At 35.4% G+C, this 13,895-nt stretch overlaps 1 protein-coding gene across 1 annotated transcript in view; it reads right to left on the reverse strand.

Annotated features, from left to right (window-relative positions):
• CPXM2 (carboxypeptidase X, M14 family member 2) overlaps window positions 1-13,895 on the reverse strand; it is an 82,611-nt gene that overhangs the window by 27,047 nt on the left and 41,669 nt on the right. The window contains exons 5-8 of the mRNA XM_088132037.1: window positions 13,058-13,142; window positions 11,370-11,520; window positions 9,696-9,784; window positions 528-651 (exon numbers count right to left, since the gene is read on the reverse strand). Of these exons, the coding sequence (XP_087988163.1) occupies window positions 528-651; window positions 9,696-9,784; window positions 11,370-11,520; window positions 13,058-13,142 (449 nt within the window). The remainder of the gene's footprint in view (window positions 1-527; window positions 652-9,695; window positions 9,785-11,369; window positions 11,521-13,057; window positions 13,143-13,895) is intronic.

A 13,895-nucleotide genomic window follows, 5' to 3' on the forward strand; every position in this document is an offset into this window, starting at 1 on the left:
TTTAGAATAGTTGCCTCCAGTAGAAGTCTGAAGAGTTTTTATTTTCTTTCTTTGAAAGCATTGTATATAGTATTAATGTGTCAGTTTAGTCATTCTGGCTGGAGATTTATTTACTGATTTATTTATTTAGAGACTTATATTCAAGGAACTGTAAGACCTATCAAATCTAGAGGACACCATGTTGGGTTTCGGTACTCTAGATGAATAGACATCAGCAATAAGAACACTAAGTACTGTACATATTTCTGAATATTAACAATTTCATTGTAAAGAAAAATATATATGATTAACATTGGGAAATTTGATCCTTATCTTTAGATGGTTTATATTTATATTTATCTTAATTTTATCTAATTAGGAAAATATAATTAAAATTCCTCCCACATATTTTGCAATTCTGTCCTAAAGGCACATGTCTTAACTGCTAGCTAGCGCTATAAACATGGGGAATATTAACATTTTAAACATTCCAAAAACATCACCCCAAAGCCTTCAGACTGTTATTTTTGTCAGAATGTAATCCTAACCAACTTCGTGTTCTCCAGGGTTGTCTGATATTTCAACAGCATACAGCTTTAGCCCTTGATGACTTTTTCCAATATTGTAAATTCTTGTGATATTTGGACACATCTCATATATCACCTTCATCAGCTGTAAAAAACAAAGAAAGGAAGATATTTATATAAATAACTGGCTAGGAAATGGATTCAAGCTTTTACCTCATCCTTACTTTTTGTACTGTGTTAGAAGTGCACATCAATTTGGATCCAAATCAAACTGTCAGTTCAACTTGGATTGTTGACCTGATTTGATTTAAGGATTGAATTCAAGTTGGAAAAGCAAGCTAATTCCATTTTCCAGATTGATTTGAGGCATCTCATTACATTTAGTGATTCACTCAAAATTGCTGACCTGGTTTGGCAAGTTGATTCAATTTGGACACTTAATTTATTCACCCTGGAATTGAATTTCTAAATCAAAGCTTCATACAGTCATAATCTATGTACTACTGTCTGTTGACTTCTTTGAGAATTTGGCCTAAGAGATGTAAAAAAATTAATAAGAGAGGTATATAAATAATGTAAACATAATAATTGTTAGTCTTCCTTTATAGAATAAAAAAGGTTGACATTTTTCTTCTTTTTCTATTTCTACAAGGTGTATTACAAACTGGAATTTGGTATATGAAATACTGTTTCTGTTTTGCATGTGTTTGCAAAAATAGACTAGTCTCTTCTAATATGTAGTCACACCTATTAACAACTGAAACAATTATAATTCATTTCTAGGTCAATTCACTCATGGGCAAATATTATGAATTTATAATATTATTATGAACAATAATACATTGAATTCATAATAACAGTTATTTCTTCTTTTCTCATTCTGGAAGAAACTCTTGCATAAATTCCTTAAAAGAACCATTAACTAAGCCAGTGTTTCTCAACCTTGGCAACTTTAAGACATGTGGACCAACTCCCAGAATTCCCCAGCCAGCCAGGGAATTCTGGGAGTTGAAATTCACATGACTTAAAGTTGCTAAGGTTGACAAACACTGACCTAACTGAATCTTAATTCACATTGTACTCAAGACTGCAGAAGGAAGTTGGCAAATCGAAGCCAACCACAATTTTTGAGAAGAATGTAATGCTGTGAGCCAACTTATGATGAATTTTCTTTCAGTGATTGACTTAAGTCTTCAACCAGATTCATTCCATCTATTTATCTGTTTCATCCATATTCCTTATTTTTCCAATAGTATTTGCTACTGACAAATTTGAGATGAATATTTTGGAAATTATCCTTCAGGACAGCAAAACGTAACTCAATCACTCTTCCACTTCTTGCTTCCATCTTTGGTATGAAGATTTATTTAAACATATAGTAGGAATGTATGGTCATAGAGTAGGAACATAGAGTAGGAACATAGAGTAACTGGTCTGAGATGGGTGGCTAATATAAATTGAATAAATAAATAAATAAAATAAACATGTGCTGCTTCGTGGATAATTGACACTGCCAATAACAGATCTTCTAATTCAATGTGCTAAAGGAATGAAGGAGTAACAAACAAGGACACTTCAATGAGAAATTATAACATTTAATGTTATAACTAAATTTAGGCTGAGTAATAAAGAATGGTCACTGAAATCAGGTAACATCAGGTTTTGTTATCGCTGCCCAATTGCCAATCATCGATCACCCTCAAAGGAGAGAAAAACAGCTTTTATTCTTTTTACTTTCTCCTTCTCGGTGAAGAATAACTGGCTATTGCTTTTTTATCTTTATTTTTTTATGTTTTGTTGATTTTATTTTAATTTCTTTGTTTGATTGATGTGAGCTACCCAGAGTCATTGAGAGTTGGGAGGTATGCACGTTTAACAAATTATTACTATTATTACTATCATTATTATTATTGACAAGTGATGACATGTCCCCTTGTGAATGGATGGGTAAGCCCACCCTGCACCTTGCACTAACAGTTAAACCATCTCTCAGTTGAATCAACATTGCAGCTCACTGAGCCATGCTTTCAGGTCCCATACTCAAGGAGAGTACCCCCACCAACCTTCTTCTTTGCTAGATGGAAAAATAAGTATTTTTAAAAAAGAAAAAGAGAAGCTGGATACTAGAGATAGACAGTAAATAAAATAAAATAAAACAGGAAGAGCACACATGTCTGGGTACAAATTCCAAACACTTCACGAAATACACCTGCCAGGGCCTCAACAACCTCTTTACTTTAGAGCCTGGGAGAATAGCCAGGTTTCTGAGGACATCCAGAACCCCATCAGGGTTGAAGCCACGTGGATTTCTAGGGGATGCTATTCCAGAGGACAGATGCTGTGACAAGAAAATAATCTTTATTTTTCAGTGTGTGTCACTATTTAAGCATTATCATCTCTGTATCCGAGTTCATTGTACAGCTTAGTAATTGGGGTATTTTATATAATGGGAATTTCTTTATAGCAGAGTTATCTCTAATATAAGGAGACCTTATGGTCTGTTCAGAGCCTTATATTTCCCCTGTAGTTACAATGTATGATTTGAACAATTCTGTATATTTTTATGTCCTTTGCCAATGGATGTTTATATGTAACTACTTAAAGCTGCAAATGGATTTATATGGGTTTTTTTCCCTTTGCCTTTTTAAAAATAAAGTTTAATTTTATTTCTCTCTTGCAAAAGAGATTTGTTTTCTGAAGGGGAGGGGGAAGAAAGGCCCAATCTCCTAGCAAAATACTACAGGGTCAGGAGATGGTGCTACAGAATGTATTCCATTTTGCCAAAAAATGCTATGCAGATTCTGGGAACCCTGTGTAAGAGGCCAAGGAAGAAAAGGGGGTATCTTAAAATTTAACAGATGAAAAGCAGATAAACATTTCAGTCTTATCTGAGAAAAGATTAGCCCTTCAGTTTTCACAATTAATATCAAGCCTCTTAACAGCAACACACAAACAAGGAAGCAAGATTCAAATGGAGGTTCATTGATCAGGTTTAATACCCAGAAAAAAGGGGATCAAAATGAAGAGGGGAAGTATAGATACCACTAACAGCTCCCAACCTGCATGTTTTTCCTACTTGTTAGATATTGTGCTAGGAAACAAAAAGCTGAACTTATTTCTAACCTGTTCATTCCTCTTTCCTGCCTACCACATAGGCTTAAATCACATATTCTCCATTGTTTATATTTGTCCTGAGAAGAAAATTACAATGCATTTAGTAATACCCACAGAACTTTGTAATGTGAGTTATAATTTAGTAACATCCAGAGGGATAAAGGTTCCCCACCTATAGTTCATTGCTATCTGAAATATTCATCGAGTGCTGTAAACCCCTGCTTTTCTAAGGAGATAAGATGAAGTGGAGATAGAAAAACTGCAAATTTGTTTGTTCAAGGAAGAGCAGTTGCACTGGAAGGTCTGAGAGGATACTGGTGCAAAATAAGAGGGATATATTCATTGTTAATGTGCAGTGGTACAGGCAGAAAAGATCAAATATATCATTGGAAGGAAATGAAAAGCAGAGAAAGTCAGTTATCTCATTTCAAAATTCTAACTGCAAGTGTATTTCAGACACATATTAGTGTATGTCAGCAGAGATTACATGCTGAGATTCACTGCTAATAGGAAAAATGTAATCATATATGTCTTATGCCAATTGATGTGATTAGTTAAAATGGTAGATAAATTAATCATCTTTTATTCTACTGTACAACAATAAAGAGCATTTTTGAAATCCAGGCTGAACCTGTTTCTTAACCTTGCCTACTTTGAAGGATTGACATTAATCTTGAGAGTCCATGAGAGCTTCTCTCTTTTCTTCATCTTATACAAAATAAGACAAGGTTATTTTCTTTCTCCTATTTTCCTCTCTCTCAGGAGTGAGAAATCATTTCTGACAATCCTTCCTTAACAGGTTGTTTCTTCTCCATTCCCAAGGCTCCATTCCATTCTACATTGTTTCACAGATTAACTAGACTGAAACTAAGATCTTAATTTTTGCAGGGCAAACTAGAGTGCAAGCCTAGCTGCTAAATGGCCAGATGATAGTGCAGGTCAAAGTCTTTAAATGTTTGGGTATAGTTTTTCATAGCTCTACCAAATGCACGGCACACCAAAACTGTGTAAATCCAAATGGACAAAAATCAGCAGCAGCAATGAAATCCTTCTGCTTCATCCACATATCCCAGCAGAGTTAAAGCTCTATCTGGCTCCGGTGCATGAGAAACATTTATTTGGTGCTCAGTTGGGAACATATAATTCAGTAGATTGTCCCTGTGAAAAGGGTTCAATCTAATTTCTTAAGCCCTATATTTCAAGTGGTCCCATGACTGTTATATGAATATCTAATGTGGTACGTAGGAAAAATAGAGAGAGAGAGAATTTAGTGTAGTGGTTAAGACACCAGCCTAGAAACCAGGAGACCGTGAGTTCTAGTCCCACCTTAGGCATGAAGCCAGCTGGGTGACCTTGGGCCAGTCCCTCTCTCTCAGCCCAAGGAAGGAGACAATGGCAAAGCACTTCTTTGAAATCATGCCAAGAAAACTGCAGGGACTTGTCCAGGCAGTTGCAGGAGTCAACACTGATTCAAAGGCACACACAAACTTAGCAAAAAGGCAGGTGTGACAAAAGTAGAAATTGGCCCACTGGTTAAATTTTTTTTTTGTTATTGTTCAGAAGCTGATTGCAGACAATTATGAATCAACATGATATCCCTTCAAAATCTGCACAGCTATGGATTCTCTGAAAAAGCCCTTCTGATAAAATGATTAAGCATTTACTGCACTTAAGGAACATGCTAGAGTTTGGGAAACCCAATTAGATCCCTCTGCCCTACCCAAGAATGTGTTCCTGAGTAGTCAAATCTCTGTTTTTTAGATCAGCATGATACTTAAGACAAACAACTGTCCAAATGACTTTTCAATAGTTGTTCTTGATGGCAAATACCTATTTTAAAAAATACTTATGAGCTAAGATTGTGCCCTTGTGGAAAAAACCCATTGAATCCATAGCTCATGTCCTGTTAAATTGTGTCTTCTATAAGGACAGAAAGCCATGCTTTGTAACTCCTTATTTGGCAAAGTACCCAGACAAATCAGATTTATTTTATATTGGGTTGCTTTTATCAAATCAGTATATTTCGTGTCCTTGGATATGGCTACATTTTGTTATCCTGCGGTAAAGCTAGGCATACCCTAATAGCCTCAGTGACCTAGTTATAATTTTATTTTTTTATTTCATTTGAAATGGAAGCTGTTTAATTATTTTAGTTATTTTGTTAACCAACAGAATTCTGGTCAGTGATCATAATCAAGACCATGACTACTGTCTGAACCTCATCCCTGATGCCATGTTCCCAGAACCATCTGGAGAGAAGGCCCACAGGCCACAGGATGATTTGTCATATCTAGCTCCTTTCTTCTGAACTTACCACAATATTTGGACAGCATGGACCAGTCAGCAAGGCATAAGGTAGTATGGATAGGACCAACAAGCACAGCCCTGCTTTTCTATGCCACACATTCAGTTACAAAGTAATTGTGTATATACGACAAAGTAATTGTATATATGACTCAGAGATATACTAATTATTCCTAGACTTTTGGGAGCTTCATGTTGGGCTTGCAAGGAAACCTGGTTATACATATGTTTTGCCAGTGGAGGAATGCTAGGGCTGAGAGAGAAGCAGGCGTTTTTCACATATATCTTTATTACCAGCATTTAAAAAGTATCCACATTTAATAATCTATAGGAGCGTATGTGTATTTGTCGGTTGTCTGTGTTTATTTTCAGAGGCTGAAAGTCTTTCCCCCATAGAGAGTGGAAGCAATTAGTGATTTGATGACTAGGGGTCACCCATGTGGCTGATTGATTTAAAAAAAAAATCAATTGACTTTCATTACCTTCAGTGACATTGCTTTTGAAATGCCTGCTAACAGATGACATAGAAATGTCTATAAAAATGATATTAAAAATCAAATATTTCATAGCAAGAAGCCTCTTCATGTTCCTTCTAAGAGTGGTGGGAAGCATCTTTGCAATCCATTAGCTCTACTATCACACACGGTCTTCTCACCTGCATCTTCCTGGCCTCTCTCCACCCTATCTTTCTTGGTTTCTGTACAAAAAGCAGAGCACTGGGCTAAAAATATGTTTCTTGTGCAGCAGTTCCCTTATAAACATGTGTCTTGAAAATGAAACAAAAACATTAAAAATAAACAGTTTTTGCATCTTGAGGAGGTAAACAAAGAATAAAGTATTGAAATGATGGGAATGGTACCACATTATTGGCAGGAGAAAAAGATGTCAGCAGAAAGCAGGAAAAACAGTTTTAAGAAGGCTGAACATTAGACTTAAAGGACATAATTTGGTACCTTTGAATTATCTTTTTCCTTTTTTTTTTTTTTGCCTGAAAAGCAAACATTTGGGCCAGTTCAAATATACACAATTCTTTGATTTATTGAACCACTGCTTGCTCACAAGTGTTTAAAGGAAACACTTGGACTATGTGGAAAACCATCACTATAAATGAAAATGAACTGCTATATTACAAAAACACTCTGAAAACTCTTAAAGAAGCAGAGAATACTGATAGGGAATTTAGCTTTCCACTGGCTAGTTATAGCCACTGTTTAATCACAACTTTTTCACTCCTTATATAAGGCCTGATGAGATCATTTTCCCCTTGCTTTAAGATGTTAGATTCCCACCAATATATTTTTTTCTACCTGACCGACCTTAGGATCTAAAATGCTTTTAGAGTTATTGTTCTTGACACTAATTATGTCAATTGAGTTTCTACTCATCTAATCTGTCTGTTGGAAATACAGGCCATGAAATCTCTTGTGAACAGAGTGTGATTCAGTACACAATTGTTCAATAAAAAAGGAAGAAGAATGATGACTCATTCAGGATAAATATGGTGAAGTTTTGATACGCTAAAATGATTCACATACTTCATTTCTAAACATATTATACTTACATATTTGAAAAATAAGATAGGAAGAAATCTTTAGTACATTCTACACCTACATTGCCGATGATATTAATCAACAGGAATATTAATCAATGAGCCTAAAGCTAAGAACATCATTATAATTGGTGGGTCTAAACATAAACTGGGAAGGACTTAAATCTATGTGAATCTTGGTGTTTGTATGTATTACCTTCTGTTGCCTCTCATGCTACCTGCAAACTCTGCGTGAATTCTACTACTCATTTAACTAGTAGAAACAAATCAAGACTATAGGACCATGAGGCAAGGCCCTCTTCTTCAGGGATTCTCAAACTTGTTCAGGCTGTGGAAATTGTTATTCCTTTTTTCTTGAAACTCCAGATGAGCATCTTGAGCACAAATGCCCTCCTCAGCTAACAAATCCCATACTTTCCACTGTACCTTAGAAAAATTGCTATGTTTGCCCCAGGCTACATTCAAGTGAGTTTTTTTTTTTTCACCCTTTGCTTTTAGCCTCTCACAGAACCCCATCAAATCCTTTGCCACAGAATATAGTTTGAAAAACCTTGCTCTGCTGCACATTTCTACTCAAGCATATTATACGTCACTCATTAATTTAGAGAGAAATATTACATTCTCTGGGACAAAATCCTAGCTATTTAGAGTTTCTGTCCTTCAGGCTGGGAAAAAAGGGGGAATGTTAGATCTCCTCCCCAGGTTGGAGATCAGGAATTAACAATCTCAGAAAATTGCCAAAGTAGAAATGATGAAATCAGAGGAGTCCCACTTCCAGCCTCTGTCATGCCTTAGATTTTAGCCATTTGATTGGTTCTTCTCCCCCTCCTCACCATTGGTTGTATCGGCTGGAGAAGGGAAGTTTGTTTCTTTCTTTCTTTGTCTGCTTTTAAATCTCATACACTGTAAAAGAATGAAGAGATTTGAAATTTTTCTCTTTGCTGGCCAGAGCTAAGCCAGAGATGAATCATCAGAACCACTTCAAGGTATTCTAACTAATAGATAAAACCACTCTGATAAATGCTCAGTGATGTAGATTATAAGAGAAGGGAAGTCTGAAGAACCAATTGTTCATTTTTACCTGTACTCTGTATGTCTGTTCCAAACTATACCCACATTAATTTGCTAACATATATTTGCACAAAAAATCTATATAAAGGGATACCTGATATTTTAATATGTATTTTAACTAATTCCTAAACTTATTTTACCTCAAAATAGACATTTATAAACCTACTTTGATACTTTTTGAGTTAAAAAGAAGTGTGAAAGGTGGTGAATGACTACATTTTAATTCACAATTTAATAATCCAAGTTGCATACATCCGATTAGTTTGCACTACAATTCTTAAAATTCAGATTTCTCCAGCATTTTGGGCACAGAGCACCTATAAGAAAAACAGAATCCAGAATGATTTTGAATAGAAAATATGACTTTAACATTAGGCCGCATGTAACACAGCACAGAAGTACACAGGTCTCTTCATGGTGGCTTTGATTCTGGCTGAGCTTCTAGGACCTTTCATTCAACTTATCAATGTTGCATAATCACAAGAGTTTTCTAGGAATTGTTCCAAGGAATGAAATCTCTATAGGAAAAATCACTGCATGAAGAAGGCTTTTCCTAAGTTTTAGCTCAGTAATGTGTGGTCACAGGAAGTTGGTAATGCATGATCATACAGGCATTCCAGGAAGCTCTGATAAATCTAAGTTTGTATAAGGAGAACCTGGTGTCATAGTAACCCTGAACCACCTGAAGCACAATGCAGTACGTGCCAGTCTCCCATATAAATGTTTACAAAAAGGTCCTTATTCAGAAAGAAGCAGGAAAAACAATGTCCCCTTCGAAATGGAAGAATTTGGGATAAAGTAGTTGGGAGGATTATTTTGACAAATTATGTTGTCAAATTATTTTTGACAACATAATTTTCAAATTATTATGACTAAATTATGTTCCCAGTTGTTATACTCAACTAAGCTTTTGACAGTTTTCTGAAGCACGCTTGAAATCAATCAGTAAGCACAGCCAATTAATTTAAAACCTATGGAGCTTAATGGCTATACCTAAGGCTATATAAAACCAAACAACCCATTACTATGATTTAAACTGTCTGCATTGTCTTTTTCTTCCCCACATTTCTTCAGGGTACTTATTCTCAGTAATGCCGCTTCCTTTCCTGCTCAAGGAACTGTATACACATTTTTTCTCCTTTGCATCCTACCTGCCTCATTTCTTTGTAATTATGATGCTTGAAATCTAGGTTGTCTGTTGTAGTCATTTCATTTCTTCTATGATAATAATTATTTGGGTCTGTAATTTAAAAAAAAAGATAAATATTTTTAGATAGATAGAAACAGTGGTATTTTTGACCATGATCATTCACAAAACAATTATTGGATGATAATATCTCCTTGTAGTGGTGAGCTGATCAAAGTATTCAGGGTGGTGATTAAAAATTCCTACTGAAACTACAGGAGACAGTTGAACATGCTATTCTATATTTCAGTCTGTCTTTGTTTTAGATTAATTTTTGTTTTTTGAACATTGCTGTTTCAGGTGTCAGATTCATATCTATATTAAAAGCATTGGAATTTTTGTTATAATCCACAGCATGTTATTTATATGTGCTTATCTATGTATTTTATTAACATTAACTTAATTTAGGAAAATAAGTTCTATCTCAGAAGCTAATAATGGATAAATCTATCCAGTACAATGATGTTCATATGTCATGCATTCAGAAATAAAATTAGCAACATTTTCAGTGATCTGTGAAATACAGAAATAGATGTAGCTTCTTCTAGGGATATGTCATAATTTAATCATCAGTTAGATTTTTTAAATAATCGGTAATAGCATAAGCATGTGACCTTATATAACTGATCCACTTTACCCTATCTGTTTTTCCTTCTCATTCAATATTTTTATATCTTTTCAGGTACCAGTATAAACTACAGATAATATAGTAATTGATACAGATACTGTATATCAACTACTGTACATGTTGCTAAATCCATAGACAATACTTTTGAAGGAGATATCTAATTGGGCAGCTTACTCAGTTATTACATAGAAAGTTATTTCAGAATGTCACTGCATTAAATTACAATAGCAATTTTCACTATAGATGAAGGACTGGGTTAGGGGGAGAGTTGAAGTCTACAAGACTAATCACATACTTCTTAGGTCAAGCAATTTAGGTGCAACGTTCTTTCCAACTTCAGGAAAAATAAGTCAAGAGAATACTGAAAACCAACCAAATCCATCTATATATCCTCACAATCAGGGGAAAGTTGTGTTTGTGTTGTGGAATAAGTAGGAGAAAAAGAATATTTATCCCTTCCAGGCTACTGTAAATCCCTGTGTCTCATTCTGTACCCATTTGTAGAACAGAAAACCAAGAAAGACCCTGAACAGCCAGTGTAACCTCTCTAGCTTCTTCAAGTATTGTTAACGCTAATAATATCCCCCTTATACCTTATGAAAATCATTTTACCATTGCTATTTACCAGTACTGTCATCCTTTTAATTTTTTTTTTTTTAATGACTCGGCACCCCATGTATATCTCAGAAATGTTTAGAAAATCAAAATGGTGGGTGGCTGCTAACCAGTGCTTTGTCTGGATCTGTGTCCAATTCCCAAAAGGCAAATGGCACAGTAGGGAGTATCTTGGCTAGCTAGACAAAGTGGCAAGGAGAAAAATCACTAGTTTGCCCTATGATATCCATCATCAAAGCAATTTTGTGATAGAATATACAAGAAGTTCTCAACATTCTTAATATGTCCTCTGGTCCAAAAAGATTCAGCAACTACACTCCCTGGAATCAACCCAGAACTTGCTTTTGATATTTTTTATAGACTTTATGCCAAGTCTGGTCCTAAGCATGGTTTTACCTGGGAGGGGGCAACCTAGGATTTCAAGTCTCATGCATATGTTTCCTTCCTCATACCACGATTGAGGGTTTATACGAATGTAACGTGCAACAAAGGGTACTGGCAATTCATTAAGGACTGGAATCTCCTTTTCATTGTTGCCTTCAAAAATCTATTTAAAAACACAAAAAATGGGCATTGTTAATAGCAAAAACTGAAACCAGTGAAAAGTTGGAAGATGAATTAGGTAGTACATTGCCCAGCCAAGAAAACATTACTCCTAATCCCATTTTCTTTAGTTTTAATGGAGCCTCCTTTGAAGCAAAATTAAAACGGATTAGTGTGTTTGTGAAAGAACTTCATCTTCCCTTCTTCATCTTAATTTGCAATGTAGTATATTACTGCCTTGCAAATTAAACAAAATTGCCCACCCTACCAATTTTTCCAGCTATGAGTATCAATTGAGTCTGTGCCTTTTGGTGGAGAATCTCTTTGGGGAGAGTGAGCGCTGCATATGGCCTTTAACTGGAGTACTCAGAGCTAAACCCTCATGAGGCAAAGGGAGTGCTACCAGCACAATAAATCTGGAGGAGAATATATTAGTGAATCCAATAGTAAACATTTTTACCAAATAGTATTTGGGGGTAAACACTGCCAAACACATTTGATTTGAAAGTATCCTATATTTTGGCCTTGCATCAGTGAATGAGAGCCAGGAAAGACCATAAATGGATGGCAATGGCGTAAATCCCTTGTTTGCTTCTTAGACAGTAGTTCATCAGAAGATGCCTGAAAGCTGCCTGACAGAACAATGCACAGAAATTTTAGATATTTGGGAGTATGCTTTTATTGATATAAATCTACCTCAAGAATGTAAATACTGATAAAGATGTTTTACAGAAGAATGTTTTTTCCAATTTGATCTTTAGATCAATTGCGGATCATTGACTCTACATACTATTGGTTCTCCTGTTAAATCAAATAATTGCAATTTCTCTTAGTTGTTACATTAGTTCTATTACTGTGCTTACTGTACCTTGTCACTCCATTTTCAAGAATTTTTGTTTGCTTTTCTGTCCTGAAGTTACTGTTAGTAGAGAAGCTGCTAATCTGGGGGTGTCTTAAAAACCAATGCACCATGGTCAGAACACAAATTCACCATTTATAAATAGTGCAATAACATTCTCACAGGCTTTGAAAAGTCTGGAGTATTGCACTAGCCATAGCAAAACTAACAGGGAAACAGGGAACACAGACATCTGCCTTGTAGAGCTCAGTGCTCTTGTTCAAAAAAGTTATGACTTGAGATGGGCTTCTGTTGACTGACCAAAGTGGCAGGCAGGAGACTCGGCAGGGAATCCAGAAATCTTTGAGTAGCCCAGCCTTCGCTTGAGATTTTTTTAAAAAAATGTACTTGCATTTTTGAGATTGGTTGAGAAGATTATGTAAGCTACTTAACTACTTGGCATGATCTGTGAAGAAGGTGTATGTAATGGTGTTCAACAATGAACTTCAAAAGGCAGCATCAGCTATCAGCGAGCATCTTAATTTCATTTAGATTTTGTTAATTATATACTTTCTGGTCATTTCTAGCCGCTGATGGTTCTTTGAAATTTGGTGAGGTGAATGGTGCAATTAGGCCAGCTTATTTATAAGGAAATGACTGCTGAATGGGTATAAACAGTTAAGATATTTTTTGGGACACTAACCATGTCTCCAGAATAATTTTTGACAGCAATCCATTCATGACTGTCATTGCTCACCATAACTTTGTAAGATGTTACCCAGTCACTCCTAGAAAGAAACAGAGGATGGTTTTGTTAAATTATTATCATCATCATCATCATCATCACCATCATCATCATCATCATCTACTTTCTAAAGAATACCAAAGCCCACTTTATTTTGCAGTGTGTTATTTTTCAATTTTACGGAACAATTGTATTTATTTAATTGCTCCCATGATTAATTTCTGTAATCAAAAGCAGTCACAGAAGAAGAAATCTTAGACACTTCTTCCCTTTCCCCAACCCCTCTCCCCAGCCCAGCAACCATGGATGCTCCTGCCAGAGGCCCAGGGATCAAAGACTTTGTTTTGCACCATTTCCTTGATTTAAATTGCCTTCTGAGTCTGCCATTAGCCACTGGGGAAATTGGAAAAAAATACAATTCACGCTTTCATGCACTGCCTTCACTCCAGCCCTCCAGGCCAGGTTCCAGGGAAATCATTTTTAGTACTATTTCTACAAACATGGTATTTATTTTTCATGCATATAGAATTCATTCGTTTATCTAACACACATTGAAAATGCATCTTTTAATGTGGGAGAGGTTACTAACAACAATATATATCAAATGTATACATTTCAAATGTAGATATGCCATCTCTTTTTTGCCCTATGTTGTATTTTGCATATGGTAAAACAAATGCATTAAACACACAAAATCTTAGTGTATTATTCAGGCTAATTTTTAAATAAATTATTAAACTCTGATTACAGAAAGTAATACTGATCATTCTTCCCACTGCATTAATAAAGTGCTACT

Source organism: Python bivittatus, unplaced genomic scaffold (genome assembly GCF_059951505.1).
Source record: "Python bivittatus isolate LINGU-HERP-01145 unplaced genomic scaffold, Pbiv_v1 ctg000980_np1212, whole genome shotgun sequence".
NCBI lineage: Eukaryota > Metazoa > Chordata > Lepidosauria > Squamata > Pythonidae > Python > Python bivittatus.